Source organism: Gorilla gorilla, chromosome 1 (assembly GCF_029281585.2).
Source record: "Gorilla gorilla gorilla isolate KB3781 chromosome 1, NHGRI_mGorGor1-v2.1_pri, whole genome shotgun sequence".
NCBI lineage: Eukaryota > Metazoa > Chordata > Mammalia > Primates > Hominidae > Gorilla > Gorilla gorilla.
The window spans coordinates 195,047,004-195,067,098 of NC_073224.2; the positions used below are offsets into that span (position 1 = coordinate 195,047,004).

The following is a 20,095-nucleotide window of genomic DNA, read 5'->3' on the forward strand; positions in this document are numbered from 1 at the left end:
AATGCAGAAGGAGCTGAGAAACCAAAGAATAAGGCAGACAAATCTAGTTTGTCAGTTTTGGATGATTTATTAGGGCAACTTATAGACAGAGTCGTGGTCTTGGGTGGGTGCAAGACAGGTAGATCTCCACACTGCAACCCCCCAGACCCAGAGCCTATACCTTGGGGAAAAAAACATATATGCTTTGGAAGGAATTTTCGAAAGTCAGAGCAGTTTATGACCTTAAGGCATTTAGCAAACCTAATATCTGACCTGCCTAATTTAGACCAAACGTCTTTATTTTACCAATAATCTTTAACATTTTTTATTTCCCAAAGATTACTAAAGTTATGTGAACTAAAAGGCATTACAGTTTCTATTTTTTTCAAAATATTTGTGCTTATTTTTCTTTATGCCAATTAATTAGAGCTTTTACATAAACATCACACACATATGTATAAACTACACAGACAGACAGAAGAAGATCCAGTAGTTGTAAGATTTTTCATTTGCCAGTTTCTTAATTGGATTACTGGCCTCACGGTAGAGCCCTTCAAGAAACAGGTCTAGGAAAACATGCAGTTTCTGGGGCCTAATAAGCAGGCACAGCTGGAAGACAAAAACAGACCCCCAAAATCAAGAGTCCCATTTTTATATCAGATCCTGGATCCCAAAAAGAGGGAATTAGCCCATCTCCCATGAGAGTCTTATCTCTCAGTGAGGAGTGGGAACATTTCCATAACTTCTAGGTGGCCAAGAACATGCTTCTCTGATGTAAACATGCAAAGAGCCACGTATTCCCTGATAACTGCCATTAACCATTGTCAAAAGTATATTTAGCCTTAGATTTTCAGAGGAATCTATCCACCACCCATTCCTGGGGTTTTATGAGGAAAACAGAGTTTTTTCCCAGAACAGGGTCTGTGACATCTCCTCTGTTTTTCACAAGGAGTCCCAGTCTGTTAGAGCTTGAATATCCACTTTTAATTAAGCTGACTGGCCAGGTGCAGTGGCTCATGCCTGTAATCCCAGCACTTTGGGAGGCCAAGGCAGGTGGATCACTGGAGGTCAGGAATTTGAGACCAGCCTGGGCAACATGGTGAAACCCCATCTCTACTAAAAATATAAAAGTTATCCAGGTGTGGTGGCATGTGCCTGTAATCCTAGCTACTCAGGAGGCTGAGAATCGCTGGAACACAGCAAGACTCCTTTTCAAAAAAAAAAAGATAAAAAACAAAGTAAATAAAAATAAAAGCACTATGGTTAAAAGTCAGCTTAATTTTTTTTTTTTTAAGATGGATTCTTGCTCTGTCACCCAGGCTGGAGTACAGTGGCACAATCTCAGCTCACTGCAACCTCCACCTCCCAGGTTCCAGCAATTCTCCTGCCTCAGCTTCCTGAGTAGCAGGGATTACAGGCACATGCCACCACACCCGGCCGGTGTTTTGTATTTTAGTAGAGATGCCATTTCACCATGTTGACCAGGCTGGTCTTGAACTCCTGACCTCAAGTGATCCACCCGCTTCAGCCTCCCAGAGTGCTGGGATTACAGGCGTGAGCCACCACTCCTGGCCATAGGACTCTTTTAAAAAGCCCTTTTAAATTTCTTATTACCCGACTCTAGCCACACTGACAATATTTCTGGCTTTTGAACTTGACCAAAAGTAACTTCCCAGGTGCTTAGGGAAAGGAAAATTCAAGATGGTTCATGGAGGGAAAGATAATCAACTAACGGTAAAGGTCACGCAGATATCAAACCAGAAAGGACTCATTCCCTAAGCCAGGAATTGAACCCAGGAAATCACTGTGAAAAGTCAAAAGCTTAGCTGCTGAGCTACAGCACTGGTGGTTTCCATTGCTCTTCCCGCTGTTCCCAGAAGGAATCTAGAATAGTTAATTTTGTGCTTGCAAAGGCTTTTAACTACTCAAGATAATTTTTAGAGCTAGCTATGACATGAATCCCAGAATTCCTGTTCCCTGGAAGGAAGAGACCGAGAGACATTATGGCCACATGGTTACAAGGTCAAGTTGCCAAGGACATAAAACAAGATGGAGACCTCACCCAGTTTTTTTGTTTGTTTCAAGGACCTGCAGTAAAATTTATTACCAGCTTGCTGGGCCGTCTTGAGCAGTTTATGGGGTCCTAAGCCCCTGTTCTATCCTAAGGTACCCCTCTTTATGACAGAACAACACAGACAAATTCATAGCACAAAATACATTAGATTCGTTACAACTTAATACGAGCCTCAGAATTCTTTTTCTCATTAATCAAAACTTTACAGAGGAGATAAACAGTGATTTTTACCATTCATTCAGCCAATTTGCACAGAGAGAGAGAGAGAGAGAGAGAAGCCAGAAGTCTGACTGGTAAGAAATTTTTACCCCTTTGCCGGCATGTCCCATTTCTGGGTTCCCCTTCCCTGAGCGGCCCTAGCGACCCTGTTTGCCACACCATCGCTCCTGGGGCCAAGCTGCATCACAAAGGAAAATCATGGAACCACAGGCAAAATCCTCTAAATTTTGCAAGTTGCCGCCCAAACGGCTGCATGGGGGACCTGAATTCTAATATTTTCCATTCTGGACGTAGCAAAATACATGTGACAAAACATAGACATTAGCCACCATATGGATGCTTAGCACCCAATATTGAACTGGCAAGGCCCAAACTTGCCCCCAGTTGGGCCCTGTCATCTGTATCCATTTTTAACCAAGAGGGACTTTATTGAGGGGAGGGCCTCTCACCCAATCCCATCCTTTACTCAGGTAAAATGTACCCCCATTACGTATCCAAAGTCAGCCAATTGGTGCTGCAGTCTGTTTCCTTTGGGTCAGATAGTAACTAAGCTAAAAGGTTAGCAAATCTAATTTTTTAATCAATTAGTCATTTAGGTGCCTTTCATAAAGTCTTTTTTTTGGGGGGGGAGACAGAGTCTGGCTCTGTCGCCCAGGCTGGAATGCAGTAATGCCATCTCAGCTCACTGCAACCTCTGCCTCCCGAGTTCAGGCATGCCTCAGCCCCCCGAGTAGCCGGGATTACAGGCCAGCGCCACCATGCCTGGCTAATTTTTGTACTTTTAATAGAGATGGTGTTTCACCATGTTGACCACCCGCCTTGGCCTCTCAAAGTGCTGGGATTATAGATGTGAGCCATCACGCCCGGCCTTCATAAAGTCTTTAAATAAAAATATTGAAATCTTTTTAGAAGCGTCTGCATATCAGTAGGCATCCCTAGATGAGTCTCATTGCACTTCAGTGCATTGTTCATTCGGAACGTTCTACTGTAAGTTATCTTTAGTAAGATTTCGCCATTTCTGTAAGACTTCACTGCTTACCAGCTAATGTATAAGCTGGAAGGAATTCAGTTTTCCAGAAATGAAGGATCCCATTTTTACCTAAAATATTTGCTTTGCTCTCAGGTTCCCTTGATGAATTTAGCCAATGATTTTTCCTACCTAAGCACACAAGAAAAATGAAACAAAGGGGTAGAATACAAACATCCCTGTGAATTTTCAAGAGCCAAATTTTACAACCCCTACAGTATTACCATTTACAACCAGTTTCTTTCTGACCCAGTCAGATGTAAGAAGCCAAGTAATTAGCTGGATCCAAGCCAGCTAATTACTGGATCAAGTCCAATCCTGGACCCAGTCAAGTTTCTCTTGTGACTTCCAAACCTAGTTTGGATCAGAAATTTGCTCAAAGAAACTTGGACAGCTCAAAACACAAATCCTTGGAGCTCTGAAATCTGAGAGAGAGTTTACCCACAATCCCCAGTCACTCTGAGAGATCAATGGACATAAGTGGGTCCTTGCAGTTACCTTGCTTGTTCACTCAGCGCTCCTGGGGGTCGTTAAAGCTCTACTTCAGATCCCACTTCTGACACCATCTGTTGAAAGAAAAACAAGCTGAATTAAGTTTAAAGGAGTTTAATTGAACAATTAATGATTCATGAATTAGGAAGCCCCCAGAATCACAGCAAATTCAGAAAGACTCCAAGGATGCCTCATGGTCAGAGGCATTTGACAATTTTTAGACAAAAAAAGGAAGTGACGTACAGAAATCAGAAGTGAGGTACAAAAACAACTGGATTGGTTACAGCTCGGCATTTGCCTTATTTGAACACGGTTTGAACACTCAGCAGTGTATGAGTAGTTGAATTATGGCTGCTGGGATTGGCCAATTCTCAGCTGTTGGTACAGGCACATACTCCTAAGTTAGGTTTTCAGTCTCATCTACCTATTAAGTTAGGATGCAGTTTGTCCACAAGGACTCAAATATAGAAGTACAAAGTCCTTCTCAGGCCATATTTAGTTTGCTTTAACATTCATAATTCCACTACTGTGAGATAACTATTGTGAACATTTTAGTGTATTTGTTTCCATTGTTTTATTTTCATATATATAGTGAGAATACATGCTTGAAATCACACTTTAAAAATAATCTGGGTCGGGCGCAGTGGCTAACGCCTGTAATCCCAGCACTTTGGGAGGCTGAGGCAGGTCAGATCATGAGGTCAGGAGTTCGAGACCAGCCTGGCCAACATGTTGAAACCCCGTCTCTACTAAAAATACAAAAAATTAGCCCAACATGGTGGCAGGTGCCTGTAATCCCAGCTACTCGGGAGCTTGAGGCAGGAGAATCGCTTGAACCCAGGAGGCGGAGGTTGCAGTGAACCGAGACCGTGCCACTGCATTCCAGCGAGACTCTATCAAAAAAAAAAAAATTTGCTTTTTTCATTGAGTATTATAAGCATTTTCTTCTATCATTAAAGAATTCTTGGCCAGGCACGGTAGCTTACGCCTGTAATCCCAGCACTTTGGGAGGCTGAGGTGGGCGGATCATGAGGTCAGGAGTTCAAGACCAGCCTGACAACATGGTGAAACCCCATCTCTACTAAAAATACAAAAAAAAAAAAAAAAATTTAGCCAAGCGTGGTGTCAGGCACCTGTAATCCTAGCTACTCAAAAGGCTGAGGCAGGAGAATCACCTGAACCTGGGAGGCGGAGGTTGCAGTGAGCCAGGATCGTGCCATTGCACTCCAAGCGAGACTGCGTCTAAAAAAAAAAAAAAAATTCTTTACAGTCACAGTTTTGCCTATATGACATTCTGTTATAGAGGTATTTCGATCTATCATTGTTGAATATTTTATTGTTCTCCATTTTTATAAATAACGGGAATACTTTTTTTGAAAGATTCTTGTTTATAATCTGATGATTTCATCTATTCAGCAAATATTTACTGAGTAATATATTTTCCTTAGGCTAGACTTATAGAAATGGAATTACAGGGTGAAATTATATGAATATCTTCAAGTCTTTTGCTATAATGTTGCCAATTATTTTTCAGAAATTTTATCAGTTTATACTCCGACTCCCATTATGTGACAGTAACTGTTCTCAAAGCACTCTTATCAGTAATGAAAATTGTTTTGAATCAGTTAATTTAGTTGGAGGAGAAATTGCATCTTATTTTAGTTTTTTACTTCTTTGAAAATATTTTATATGTTTTTTGAACACTTATATCTGTTTATTAAGAATATTCTTTGCCCTATTCATAGCAATTATTTTGTCTTTTTATTTGGTGGGATTGTTTGCTAGTAGTCAAGTCTATTGTTCTCCTTTGTGATTGCTTGAGAAGAGCTTATGATTTCATGAGATAAGACAGGTGTTTCTAGGAAGGCTGTGTATAAGAGGGAAAGGAGAAAGTAAGGTTGACCAGGGCACTGTATCCAGCAAGTGGCCTAGGCCCAGGATGTTCACAATGGTTCACTGTAGCTTTGTAACATTTCTTGGCACAGCTCCTGCACTTTAACTAGGAAGCAGGAAGAGTAATTGTTTCCTTCATTATGCTTCTAAGCCAACTGCATTGTGGGGATTGACCTAATGTTGAGCTCCAGCAGAGGTGGGTGGGACCTGGCAGGGCTGTTTCATAGCCTCTCTTCAAATCATGGATCCTCTCGAATGGTTCTGCCTGATGGGGCCATGTGCCAAGGCTCGTCTGCTTGCCTCTTGCAGTGACAGTTCTTTTTGGTCTGTAATGTAAATATCATGGCCCTGAAATCCCCTAGCTGTCCGTGCTTTGTCACTTCTTCAAAGGGAACTGACTTGTTTTCCAATGGAGGAGGAACATTTGCTGCCCACACTGGTTTGAAGCATTAAAAGGGGAGAAAAAGAGCTAAGAGTAAGTGTTGCTTCATTCTTTGTATTCACATGGAAATTTTTAAATCTTCATCAAAGGATCAGGAGAAAAATCACATTGAAATTCAATACAAGAGCTCACAGCTTAACACAGAATTTTTCAAAGATATTTGACTTGATTCTTTAAAAATTGCAAAAACTGTGAACTCTGTAGCTCCAGGGTTCATAGTTTTCCTTACCCTCCTCAGCCTCTGCCTCTGTCTTGCCTTCCTTTCTACCTAACTCCATCTGTTTGGTTTTGTGTCAGCATGCAGAGCTTTGAATGGGGGCTGGGAGAGGTGGTGGGAAGTATGCAGCAAGTCAAGTTTATAGAGCTGCCCATACTTTCACCCCTCTCTCAGGCCTCATTATCTCATCTCTCAGAATATTGTAACCGGTCTCCCTTTCTTCAGTTTCCTTATTCCAGGCTTTCTTCCACATTGCTACCAGAATTACCTTAATAAGAGATAAAACTGATCATGTCACTTTCTTGCTTAAAAACTACCACTGGCAGCCAGGTGCGGTGGCTCACACCTGTAATCCCAGCACTTTGGGAGGCTGAGGTGGGAGGACTGCTTGAGTCCAGGAGTTCAAGACCAGCCTGGGCAACATAGTGAGACTTTGCCTCTACAAATAATAAAAAAATTAGCTGGGCATGGTGGCACGTGCCTGTGGTCCCAGCTACTTGGGAGGCCAAGGCAGGAGGATCACTTGAGCCCAGGTAGTCAAGACTGCCGTGAGTTGTGATTGCACCACTGCACTCCAGCCTGGGCAGCAGAGCAAGACCCCGTCTAACAAGGAAAAATTACCACTGGCTTCTCAGTCCAGACTTTCTAGACTGCTACTGTAACTCCTCAGTGGGTTCATCTTACCTGCTGCCGAGATAGAGACGATTTATCAAGATGGGAGAATTGCAATAAAGAGTTTAATACACATAGAGGCAGCTAAACGGGAAACCAGAATGTTATTATTACTCAGATCAGCCTCCCCCAAAATTCTGAGGCTAGGGTTTTTCAAGGATGGTTTGGTGGGCAGGGGTCTAGGGAATGAGTGCTGCTGATTGGTTGGGGATGCAATCATAGGGGTGTGGAAAACAGTCCTCTGCTGAGCCCAGTTTTGGATGGGGGCCACAGAGGGGTCACTGGTCCCAGTGGAGTCATCCAGTCATCAGAAATGCAAAAGTCAGAAAAGACATCTTAAAAAGCCAATCTTAGGTTCAACAATAGTGATGTTACTTACAGGAGTAACTGGGGAAGTTGCAAATCTTGTGACCTTTGGAAAAATGATTGGTAATCATGAGAATTCAGGCCCCTCTTGTAACCCTAAATTTGTACGCTTTTATTAGTTTTATAAAGGCAGTTTCATTTTGAGAAGGTTTATTATCATTTAAACTATAAACTGTAATAAATTTCTGGCTAGGCATGGTGGCTCACACCTGTAATCCTAGCATGTTGAGAGGCCGGAGCAGGCGGATCACCTGAGGTCAGGAGTTCAAGACCAGAATGGTCAACATGACGAGACACCATCTCTACTCAAAATACAAAAATTAGCCAGGCATGGTGGCCGGCGCCTGTAATCCCAGCTACTTGGGTGGCTGAGGCAGGAGAATCACTTGAACTGGGAGGTGGAGGTTGCGATAAGCCAAGATCGCACCGCTACACTCCAGCCTGGGCCACAGAGTGAGACTCCATCTCAAAAAAAAAAAAAAAGAAAAAGAAAAAAAAGTCAGACACAGTGGCTCATGCCTGTAATCCCAGCACTTCAAGAAGCTGCAGCAGGCGGATCACTTGAGGCCAGGAGTTTGAGACCAGCTTGGCCAACATGGCAAAACCCCATCCCTACCAAAGAATACAAAAACAGCCAGGCATTGCAGCATGTGCCTGTAGTCCCAGCTACTTGGGAGGCTGGAGCACAAGAATCACTTGAACCCAGGAGGCAGAGGTTGCAGTGAGCTGAGATCATGCCACTGCACTCCAGCCTGGGCGATAGAGCGAGACTGTCTCAAAAAAAAAAAAAAAAAAAAAAAAGTTAGCCGGGCATGTGGCTCTCACACCTGTAATCCCAGCTTTCCAGCTACTCAGGAGGCTGAGGTGGGAGAATCACTTGAACCTGGGAGGCAAAGGTTGCAGTGAGCTGAGATCGCACCACTGTACTCCAGCCTGGGCAACAGACAGAGTGAGACCCTGTCTCAGAAAAAAAAAAAAAAAAAAGTTTTCTCCCAAAGTTAGCTCAGCCTATGTCCAGGAATGAGCAAGAGCAGTTTGGAGGTTAACAGCAAGATGGAGTTGATTAGGTCAGATTTCTTTCACTGTCATAATTTTGTCACTGTTATTTTTGCAAAGGTGGTTTCACCACAAAAAGCTTTCGTGATCTGGCCCCCTTGCCTACCTGATTAGCTTAACCTTCTGCTTTTCCTCTTAAACTCGTACAGCCTACTTTCCATTGGATTATGAATTCCTTGAAGTCAGAAATGATGTATTTCCAAGGCCTAGCACAGTAACTCGCATATGCTTGGTAAATGCTACATAAATTAATTAGCAATATAAAATTCTAATAAGGTCACAGTGTGAGAGAACACTGAAAAACATGTGCTGGTTTCTCATCTCTGCTTTCCATTGCTAAGTATAAATAAAAACATAAATAAAAAACACACACTGTACTAAAGATCAGGTCCCTTCTTCCCCTAGTACAGATTCCTGATCACTTAGACCCAACATCCTGTCTCAGTACCCACCAGGAAGCACTCTGCTTCTCCGAACTGCCAAGTCAATGCCACATTTGATCTCTGACAGTCCCAGGGTGCCATGACAGGAAAGGATTTAGCTTTTCCTTGTATGCACAGAGCTTTTGATCTGGGTATGTTCCAGATAGTCAGGTTTCTCATATTTGGCCATTCTTTCTTTCTAGGTCAATAACTTCTATCCGGAGTGAACTGATTCCATATTTAGTGAGAAAACAGTTTTCCTCAGCTTCCTCACAACAGGGACAAGAAGAAAAAGAGGAGGATCTAAAGAAAAAGGAGCTGAAGTCCTTAGGTCAGTTCTTGGGTTGGTTCAGTAAGAGGGGCAAGGGTAGCAGCACCTTTGGAAAGAGTGGTTGGGCAGCTTAGCCCAGCCCAAGATGCCTGACTCAAGGCAGCAGACTATTTCTAGCCTACGAGGCAAGACAGGCTTGCCAACCCACTGAGCTCTGGGTAAGCTTGCTCAGGCAGATTCTGCCACTGTGCTCTCGGCAACAGGCTAATCATGCCTCCAGCCCCATTCTCTGATTCATAGCTCTGGTTTGGCTGTGTTCCTCACTAGACCATTTTGCCTTTAAACTCCACCTGCCACTTCTTAGTTCCCCTGTTCTCTAGGCTCTAGGCAGCCCCGTTCCTGATTAAACTCAACCTCTTTTATCAAGGGAAGGAAAGTGAAGGAATGTACAATTGCAGTCCAACCACAGGCCAACCCAGGTGTCTCCGTGCCAGGATCTGAAGATCGGATCTGTCTTGTTTGCTGTCATATCCCTAATCCCTGGCCCAGTCGTGGACTCATAGTAGATGTTCTGAAAAAGTATTTATCAAATGAATACACTGACAGTACAGCATGATGATTAGGATTGTAGAACTGGGTATCAGACAGTTCTGGATTTGAAATCTGACTGCCTCTTACTAGCATTGTGTCTTTTTTTTTATTTTATTTTTTTGAGACGGAGTCTCCGTCTGTCGCCCAGGCTGGAGGGCAGTGGCGCAATCTCGGCTCACTGCAAGCTCCGCCTCCCGGGTTCACGCCATTCTCCTGCCTCAGCCTCCCCAGCAGCTAGGACTACAGGCACACGCCACCACGCCCGGCTAATTTTTGTATTTTTAGTAGAGACGGGGTTTCTCTGTGTTAGCCAGGATGGTGTCGATCTCCTGACCTCATGATCCACCCACCTCGGCCTCCCAAAGTGTTGGGATTACAGGCGTGAGCCACCGTGCCTGGCCAGCATTGTGTCTTGAGGTAGGTTACTCAGTCCTCTGAGCCCCAGTTTTTTTATGAGAAAGTAAAAGATCTCAAAGGATCGTTGTAAGAGCTGAAAAACTAGAGCCCTGGTACTCTGGGCTCCAAGTTCTGTACTTTCTGTCATAGCACAGCTACCAGATATGGTAATAGAGACTAGCAGCACAAAGTCAGCCTGGCTGGCCACTAAAGCCTGGATGCTGGCTTGTGTTATTTCATGATTTACAAGGGTCATCCGTTTTATTTTCCCTAGTGGTCTTGATTACCGGTCACATGCTTTTAGGACCTCGTATTAAGCATTTTTATATCATATGATATTTTAGGGAAGTACATTTCCTCTTTTAGTTTGACTTTCTCTTACAGATTTTAGTGGGATTTCCTCAGGGTTCATGTTTTGTGGGTGAGTTTCAAAGGGAGAAGTGTGAGCTGTAATCTCTTTTAAAACTTAGAGCCAAGCATGGTGGTGCACACCTGTAGTCCCAGCTGCTCAGGAAGCTGAGGTGGGAGGATCCCTTGAGTCTGGGAGTTTGAGACCAGCCTAGGCAACATAGCAAGACCTTGTCTCTTAAAAAAACAAAAAACAACTTGACTGAGTCTGTATCTGTTCTGTTATCTCTCTCTCATTTATTTCCTTGGTGTGGGTGTTTGTTCTGAAGATATCTACAGTTTTATAAAAGAAGCCAATACACTAAACCTGGCTCCCTATGATGCCTGCTGGAATGCCTGTCGAGGAGACAGGTGGGAAGACTTGTCCAGATCACAGGTGCGCTGCTATGTCCACATCATGAAAGAGGGGCTCTGCTCTCGAGTGAGCACACTGGGACTCTACATGGAAGCAAACAGACAGGTGAGAGCATGAGTTAGAAAATCATGGGGCTCTTGTCCTAGAAACAGACTGAGCCACTTGTCTGTTTCTTCATTAGGTACATAGTAACTTGTTAAGAATCCCTGTCATTCCCAAGGTTGAGCAAGACCTGGCATGTCAAGGGAGACTACTAGGGTACTCAGGTGCAGCAAAAAGGGAAGCAGGGGGCCTGGTCCATAGTCAGGGCCTCTATGGCTCCAGGGAAAGGCTAAGATCTTCAGGAAGGCTAACTTCTGGCCTTTGGATCAGCAGGTTCCTCCTATTCTGTTCAGCATGGGGATATCTGCAGTACTTACTTCATAATAAGCAGGTAAATACTCTGTAATCATTACTCTGATGAAGTAAACCTAGGCATACAGAGGAGGCTTCCCTGAGAAGGTGAAGGAGCAGAGTATAGAGTGGCCAGATGGCAAAGCCTCAGGAAAGGAATGACTTTGAAAGAGAATTGTCTGCAAACAGCATTAACGAAGAGTCTCTTGCTAGCCCCTCCTTTTAACCTTGAAGTTTGTGAGATATGGGGAACAAATAGCTTCCACTGAAGAAGAAGCAGTGTCCTCAAAGATAAGCCAGGCTTTAATGAAGGCAGGGGGTGGAGAGGGGGACAGTAAAGAGGCTGAAGGTACAAAGGAACTCTGTATTGTATAGTAGGCCCAGGAGGAAGGTTTTGGGAGGGAGGAATAATAAGACTAGGAAAAGGAAATGCAGAGCAGTAAAGGGTTTAGATGAGAATAAGAAAAGAGTCTGGGCACGGTGTCTTACGCCTGTAATCCTAGCAATTTGGGAGGCCGAGGCAGGTGGATCGCTTGAGCCCAGGAGTTCGAGACCAGCCTGGGCAACATGGCAAAATCCTGTCTCTACAAAAATACTACAAAAATTAGCCAGGTATGGTGGCATGTGGCTGTAGTCCCAGTTACTTGGAAGGCTGAGGTGGGAGGATCACCTGAGCCTGGAATGCAGAGGTTGCAGTGAGCTGAGATTGCACCACCATACTCCAGCCTAAGCCTAAGCAACAGAGTGAGACTCTGTATTAAAAAAAAAAAAAAAAAAAAAAAGAGGATAGGAAAAGATAAATAATTGAGGGAACTACATTGGGGTGGCATTCAAGGATAACAGAGGTGAGATAATGAAAAGATTAGTTATTGACATTGCTCGTGGTAGAACCCTGTGAAAATATAATTGCAGGTGTAGACCAGGGTGGCAGTGGAACGCAGAATAATATAAAAGAAATTGTTGAAAATTGGGATTGAGGCCTGGCGCAGTGGCTCACGCCTGTAATCCCAGCACTTTGGGAGGCTGAGACGGGTGGATCGCCTGAGGTCAGGAGTTCGAGACCAGGCTGGCCAACATGGTGAAACCCTGTCTTTACTAAAAATACAAAAATTAGCCAAGCATGGTGGCATGCACCTGTAATCCCAGCTTCTCAGGAGGCTGAGGCAGGAGAATTGCTTGAACCTGGGAGGTGGAGGTTGCAGTAAGCTGAGATTGTGCCACTGCACTCCAGCCTGGGCAACAGAGTGAGACTCTGTTTCAAAAAAAAGAAAAAGAAAATTGGGATTGACTCCTGAAGAAAACCTGGCTCAGGAATCTGTAGGACCCACACCAGATAAAACCTCAGGTGAGCCTCAGCCTGGATTGGTTACAGATCCGAGGGAGTCCCAAGCCAGAGAGCTTATGAGAAATCATAGCTAGTCCCACATTTACCCATGACTAGAGTCTTTCAGGCTGGTCTGGAAAGATGTTCATGGATAACCTGAGTGGGAAGACTTGTCCAGATCACAGGTGCACCGCTGTGTCCACATCATGAAAGAGGGGCCCTGCTCTCGAGTGAGCATGCTGGGAAAAGTATCCTTTGAAGTGCCAACAGGGGCTATGCAGCAGTCAGGCCTGAAGGGCCTTGGGTGGAGTGTGGAAGAAGAGAACCTAGGGCTGGGGCCTCGGAATTAGCCTTCACATTCCAGTGTAGCCGTGCTGACAAGGCCTCCGTCAGCTAGTGTGGCTGCCACGCACAGTGCTCTGACCAGCATTCTGTCTATGCTGGAGAATCACAGACAGGCGCACTACCTGTGCCTTCCTAATGGACTGGTAGCCAAAGCCCCCCATACCTCTAACCTTTCCAGGTTTCTCACACTGGAGAGGGAATAGTGTGAACTTCCCCTTCATGTTTTCTTTTGGCTGGTGGATAGATGCCTTCTCAGCGTCTGTCCTTGATTTCGAATTTGTCTAAAATGGATCTCATCCTCACCTCATGCGTGGTCACAGTGGTGCAGGAGGTGACCAGGAACCCAGGATGCTTATGATCAGGATTCGGGGTGTTCCTTGACCTGATCAGGCCTCCTTTCCCAAGAGGTGGTATGTGGGTATCTCAAAGACTGGTCTCAGTGCCTCCCAGCCAAGGGATATGGCATTACTTTCAAGGAGGAGCATTCAAAGCTAAGACACTGACAATAAGGCCATCTAGAAGCTGCTGCATAAATAATCTTGGTCCTAGGGGGAATGCAGCAGCCTCCTGCTCTCCCTCACTCAGACAGGAAGCTATGGCTGAGAACTCCCCGTATCTCTGATTGAGCACTGGGTTCTACCTAAGGTGTTTTCTGGTGTTTTCTGATCTTTAGTGACCAAATCTCTGTCCTTAAGGTGCCCAAATTGCTGTCTGCTCTCTGTCCAGAAGAACCACCAGTCCATTCGTCAGCCCAGATTGTCAGCAAACACCTGGTAAGTGCTAGTGTGGCCAGGACGGGCATGAGATGTTCTTTGGGAGCATCAAGACTTGTTTTTGAGCAGCCGGATTGAGGCCTTTAAGTCCTGAACCTCGTCAGCCCCAGGGAAATCACAGTGGGTTCTGAGAATAAAATCTCACTCAACAAGACTGCCTGGGCAAGTAATGACCTTGTAAGGAAGGGTCCATTATAGTGTTGGGACTCAGACACAGGAGCTCTCAATCTCAGCCTGAAAGACTCTAGTCATGGGTAAATGTGGGACTACCTATGATTCTCATAAGCTCTCTGGCTTGGGACTCCCTTGGATCTGTAACCAATCCAGGTAGAGGCTCACCTGAGGTTTTATCTGGTGCGGGTCCTACAGATTCCTGAGCCAGGTTTTCTTCAGGAGTCAATCCCAATTTTCTTTTTCTTTTTTTTGAGGCAGAGTCTCACTCTGTTGCCCAGGCTGGAGTGCAGTGGCACAATCTGTCCCCCTTCTAACTCTGATTTGAGCACACTCTTTAAGAGAGCACATCTGTATACACAAGTGCGTGAGTGTGTATATGTGTCTGTTGTTTTATTTTGTTTTCTTGGCAAGGGAGGAGGGCCCATGCTTCAAATAGGTTTGAGTTGGTCTCAGAGGTGTTGTATGACCTTGTGGCCCTGAGAAATACTGATGATGGTCCCTCTTGCTGAAGTGTCTCCATGGAAAGATCCCATTAGATCCCAGCTTGAGGGATCTGGAGGGTGGTTTGCAGTTGGTTGAGATGGGTGGACAGAGTTTTATATTTTGCCTTTTACAGGTTGGAGTTGACAGCCTCATCGGGCCAGAGACACAGATTGGAGAGAAGTCATCCATTAAGCGCTCAGTCATTGGCTCATCCTGTCTCATAAAAGATAGAGTGACTATTACCAATTGCCTTCTCATGAACTCAGTCACTGTGGAGGAAGGGTATGTTTCCCCATGTACCCACTTGAGGCAAAGATAATGGAAAAATGCCTTCAAAATTCTGAAGGAAAGTTAATTTTAACCTAAAATTGTATACCCAGGCAAAGTGCTAATCAAGAGGGCAATAGAATAAAAACATTTTCAGATATCAAAAGTCTCAAAAACTTTACTAGGAAATTTATTCCTCTAAAATGGAAAATAAACCGAACAGAGAAAGATCAGAAACAAGAGATTCAACTCAGAAAAAGGGCAAAAAGAATCCATGGGATAACAGTGAACAGAGATAAGAATGACAGCTCTAAATGGGGCATAAAGGGATTAGTTAATCCAAAGTGGAACAAAACCAAAGAATCCAGGAAAGATTTATTCAGCAAGATGCAACTGATAAAATACCAGATACATACAAACATTTGAAAGTCGATTTAGACAACTGGCTAAAAGTTTGAAGTTGAATTGGGGATAACATAGAAAAAACAACACTATTTAACAAAAACAAGACAGTTATTAACTCTGGGAAAATGAAGAAGTTGTACAAGTTGAATATCCCTAATCCAAAAACCCAAAATCAAATGCTCCAAAATCCGAAACTTTTGAGCACCAACTTGACACTCAAAGGAAATTCTCACTGGAACATTTGAGAGTTCAGATTTTTGGGTTAGGGATGCTGAAATGGTAAGTATAATGCAAAAATATTCAAAAAAATAAAAAAAAATCCAAAATCTAAAACACTTCTGGCCCGGCACAGTGGCTCACGCCTGTAATCCCAGAATTTTGGGAGGCTGAGGCGGGTGCATCACCTGAGATCAGGAGTTCGAGATTAGCCTGGCCAACATGGTGTAACCCCATCTCTACTAAAAATACAAAAAAAAAAAAAAATTAGCCAGGTGTGGTGGTGTGCACCTGTAGTCCCAGCTACTCAGGAGGCTGAGGCAGGAGAATGGCTTGAACCCTGGAGGCAGAGGTTGCAGTGAGCTGAGATCGCACCACTGCACTCCAGCCTGGGTGACAGAGCAAGACTCCGTCTCAAAAAAAATAAATAATTAAAAAATAAAACACTTCTGGTCCCAAGTATTTCAGATAAGGGATACATAACCTGTATAAGAAATGAAAAGACCATAGTTTGCTATGGATCAGCTGCAAAATAGAATTTACATAGTCATAATAAACCTGACTACTGGCCAAAGTTATGCTATAACTCTATTGAAAGGATGAAAGATGGAAAGGGAAATGGGGGTAAGGGAGAAAGGAGAGCTAAATTCTCATTTTTCATTGTAGAAAGTCAATTGATAATGCCTAAAGCTGAAAAATAAAGAACTAGTAATACAATTATGTTAATACCTAGAGGCATGGAAGTAATACCAAATTACTCAGCAGAAAGAATTAAAAGAGTTGCCTCTGGGAAGAGGGAAATGAGGAATAGGGGTTGCAGGGGACTGCTGATTTTCATAACAAAATCTTCAGAAGTATTTGCTTTAAACTACTAATATCAGTTGGCCAAAAATATCCAGAGTTTTGTGGTACGCTGCTACCAGTGGTATGCTGATAAATTGTTGACAACCAGCCCTCCAAAGGAAAAAATAAGCGATGTAATTCAAAACATTTGCTAATTTCTGTGGTGTAAATTATTCCACTATAGCCAATGATACCACCTAACGCTGAGTTGAGAAGAGATGCTAATAATTGCCTCTCCCAAGCTAAAACAAGCCAGCTTCAGCACACCACTAATAGAGACCCATCTCAAGCATTTCACTGATTTATCAGATACTAACAGACCCACTCTCTGATTAAGATTGTGCTAGGCAATGAAAGAAACAAAACGACATAAGTCTTAATCTCTTCCCTCAAGGAATTTATACTATGTGCAGTAAGAAGTGATAGGTGCTATGGTAGAGATCTGTAAGGTCAGAAGGGAGGGAAAGGGTCAGGAAAGGCTTAAGGAAATGACCCTTGAGCTGAATCTTGGAAAATGAGTAGAGCCACCTGAGCTGGAGAAAGGAGTGGTTTTGGGGGTAGTGTTTTTTTGTTTTATTTTTTGTTTTTTTTCAAGACAGGGTTTCCCTCTGTTGCCCAGGCTGGAGTACAGTGGCATGATCATAGCTCACTACAACCTCAAACTCCTGAGCTCCAACAGTCCTCCTGCCTCAGCTTCTCAAGTAGCTAGGACTACAGGCGCACACCACCAGGCCCAGCTAATTTTTTAAAAAAATTTTATAGAGATGGGGATTTTACTATGTTGCCCAGGCTGGTCTTGAACTCCTGGCCTCAAGCAGTCCTCCCACCTCGGCCTCCCAAAGTGCTGGGATTACAGGCATGAGCCACTGCACCTGGCCAGAGGTATTCTAGATACATAAAAAGTGAAGTGGCCAGCCACAGTGGCTCATATCCGTAGTCCCGGCACTTTGGAAGATCGAGGTGGGCAGATTACTTGAGCCCAGGAGTTTGAGACCAGCCTGAGCAACATGACGAAACCACATCTCTACAAAAACTACAAAAATTAGCCAGGAGTGGTGGCATACCTCAGTAGTCTCAGCTACTCAGAAGGCTGAGGTGGGAGGACTGACTGAGTCTGGTATGTCAAGGCTGCAGTGAGCCAAGATTGTGCTACTACACTGCAGCCTGGGTAACAGAGTGAGAGCCTGCCTTAAAATACATACATATACAAGAATTAGTTGAGCATGGTGGTGTGCACCTGTAACCCCTGAGGTGGGAGGATCAACTGAGCCCAGGAAGTGGAGGTTGCAGCGAGCAATGATCATGCCACTGCACTCCAGCCTGGGTGACAGAGTGAGACCCTATCTCAAAAAAAAAAAAAAAAAAAAAAAAGATTGTGAAGTATGAAAGAGCATATCTTATTCCAGAAACACCTCCCTATTTTGATCTTAGTTCAAATGTCACCTCTTCAGAGGAACCTTCCCCAACTACCCTATTGGAAATAATCTGTCCCACTAACCACCATCACATCAGCCTGTTTCATTTCCTTCATAACACCATCACTATCTAGTCTTATCTTTACTTGTCTCTCACAAGTAAAACATCAGTTTCAGAATGTAAGTGCCTTATCTCTCTTGTTCACTTTTATATCCTGAGGGCCTACAGGAACTCAATAAATATTTGTTATATGAAAGAATGATAAACAATTCACCATGACCAGAATATAAATCAGAGAGGGATGGATACAAGAGACAAGGCTATACATGCAGATGGACAAGGGCCAAGTAATGGATTGTTCCCTGAGGAGTTTGATAGGTAATGGTAATTTAAGAGCTTAAAGCAAAAGAGCAGCATGATTAAATTAGCATTTCAGGAAGATTATTTGGGCTACATTAGGAAGGTTGGCCTGAAGAGGGTAAACATGGAGGCAGGAAGGCCATTGAAATAATTCTGGTAAAATAGCAGAGGTCCTAAACTAAGGCAATAAATAGCAGTAGAGATGGAGAAGACAGACAATAAGGTGATTAAAAACTATAAAACATGTGTCTGCCTAGATATATGAGGTCAAAGAGAAATTAAGGAAAAAAACAGATTTGTTGCTTGAGCAATAAGATTTCTGGTGTGCAATTCAAGATAGAAATTAGTAGAGGAAGAGCAAGATTGTCAGGCTGGGAGATGGGAAGAGTATAAATTCCATCTGGGACAAGTTGAATGCATGGTGACATACAGGAGGCCTTGATCTACAGGGCTGGAGCTTAGGAAAGAAGCTGTGCTTGAGGTACAAATTTGGAAGTGGCAGGCACAGAAGTGGTAACTGAAGGCTGGGTGTGGTGGCTCACGCCTGTAGTCCCAGCACTTTGGGAGGCTGAGGTGGGCGGATGAGCCCAGGAGTTCGAGACCAGCCTGGGCAACATGGCGAAACCCCAACTCTACCAAAAATACAAAAATTAGCTGGGCGTGGTGGCACACACCTGTAATACCAGCTACTCGGGAGGCTAAGGCAGGAGGGTCACTTGAACCCTGGAGGCAGAGGTTGCAGTGAGCCAAGATTGCACCACTGCACTCCAGCCTGGGTGACAGAGTGAGACTCTGTCTCAAAAAAAACAAAACAAAACAAAACAAAAAAACCTGAGAACTGATAACTGAAGCCTTGGGAGTAGAGTAGATGAAATCACCCAAGGAGAGTGTGTGACATGAAAAGAAAAGAAACCAAACAAAACCTTGGGGATTGGGAACTAACAGCAAGCAATTTTAGACATAAGAAAAGGAATCTAAGGAGACTGCCAAGGAATGAGCAAGAAGGGGACATGTGGGGTAAGGGAGAGGAGAGTTGACAGGTAAAGCCCAGGTTTCCAGTTATGGAAAGAGTGGATGGTGGTGCACTCACTGAGTTGAGGAAGGAGGGACAGATTTGTGGGAGACAAGGTCTGTGTAGGGCACAAGAGGTTGGAAGTGCCTGTAGGGCATCAGGTATGTGGAGATGTCTGGTATTCAGTTTGTGGTTAGAGCTTAGGAAAAGAGGTCAGACCCAGAGATAAAGTCTTTGTCTCTTTCCCAAATCATTCGTGTGATATTCTCTCTCTCTCTCTTTTTTGAGACGGGGTCTCTCTTTGTCCCCTGGGCTGGAGTGCAGTGATGCTATCATGGCTCACTGCAGCCTCAACACCCTGGGCTTAGGTGATCCGCTCACCTCAGCCTCCTGAGTAGCTGGGACCACAGGCATGTGCCACTATATTTTTAGTAGAGACGAGGTCTCACTATGTTGCCCAGGCTTGAATTCCTGAGTATCTCCTAAAGTGCTGAGATTACAGGCATGAGCCACTACACCACCATATTGTGGTGTTCTCCAACTTATTTTTCCTGTCTTCATCATTCTTCGTCTTCTATATTTACCCTTCCCCCATTGTTCTTATGAATTAGAACATGAGCTTTGAGTCAGACTGCCAAACTGAATCCTAGGTCTGTCACTTATTAGTCTCTTAAAGAATTGGCCAAATTAGCCAGGCGTGGTGGCTCGCGCCTATAGTCCCAGCTACTCAGGAGGCTGAGGCAGAAGAATCGCTTGAACCCGGCAGGCAGAGATTGCAGTGAGCTGAAATCACACCACTGCACTCCAGCCTGGGTGACAGAGCGAGACTCCATCTCAAAAAAAAAAAAAAAAAAATGGCCTTACCTCTTTGTGCCTGATTTTCTCATTATAAAATGGGGGTAAAACTGAACTACCTTGTAGGTTTATTGGGAGTACTAAATTAGTTAGTAAATATAAAGCTCTTTTTTTTTTCCGAGATAGTCTCACTCTGTCACCAAGGCTGGAGTGCAATGGCGTGATCTCAGCTCGCTGCAACGTCCGCCTCCCAAGTTCAAGCGATTCTCCTGCCTCAAACTCCCGAGTAGTTGGGATTATAGGTGCGCGCCCCCACACCCTGGTAGTTTTTGTGTTTTTAGTAGAGACAGGGTTTCACCATGTTGGCCAGGTTAGTTATGAACTCCTGACCTCAAGTGATCTGCCTGTC

General features: G+C 44.0%; 1 protein-coding gene across 1 annotated transcript in view; it reads left to right on the top strand.

Annotated features, from left to right (window-relative positions):
- Nucleotides 1-20,095, top strand: part of EIF2B3 (eukaryotic translation initiation factor 2B subunit gamma) — a 136,261-nt gene that overhangs the window by 97,533 nt on the left and 18,633 nt on the right. Inside the window, exons 7-10 of the mRNA XM_031002148.3 lie at nt 9,063-9,190; nt 10,795-10,985; nt 13,638-13,715; nt 14,506-14,654. Coding sequence (XP_030858008.3) covers nt 9,063-9,190; nt 10,795-10,985; nt 13,638-13,715; nt 14,506-14,654 — 546 coding nt within the window. The remainder of the gene's footprint in view (nt 1-9,062; nt 9,191-10,794; nt 10,986-13,637; nt 13,716-14,505; nt 14,655-20,095) is intronic.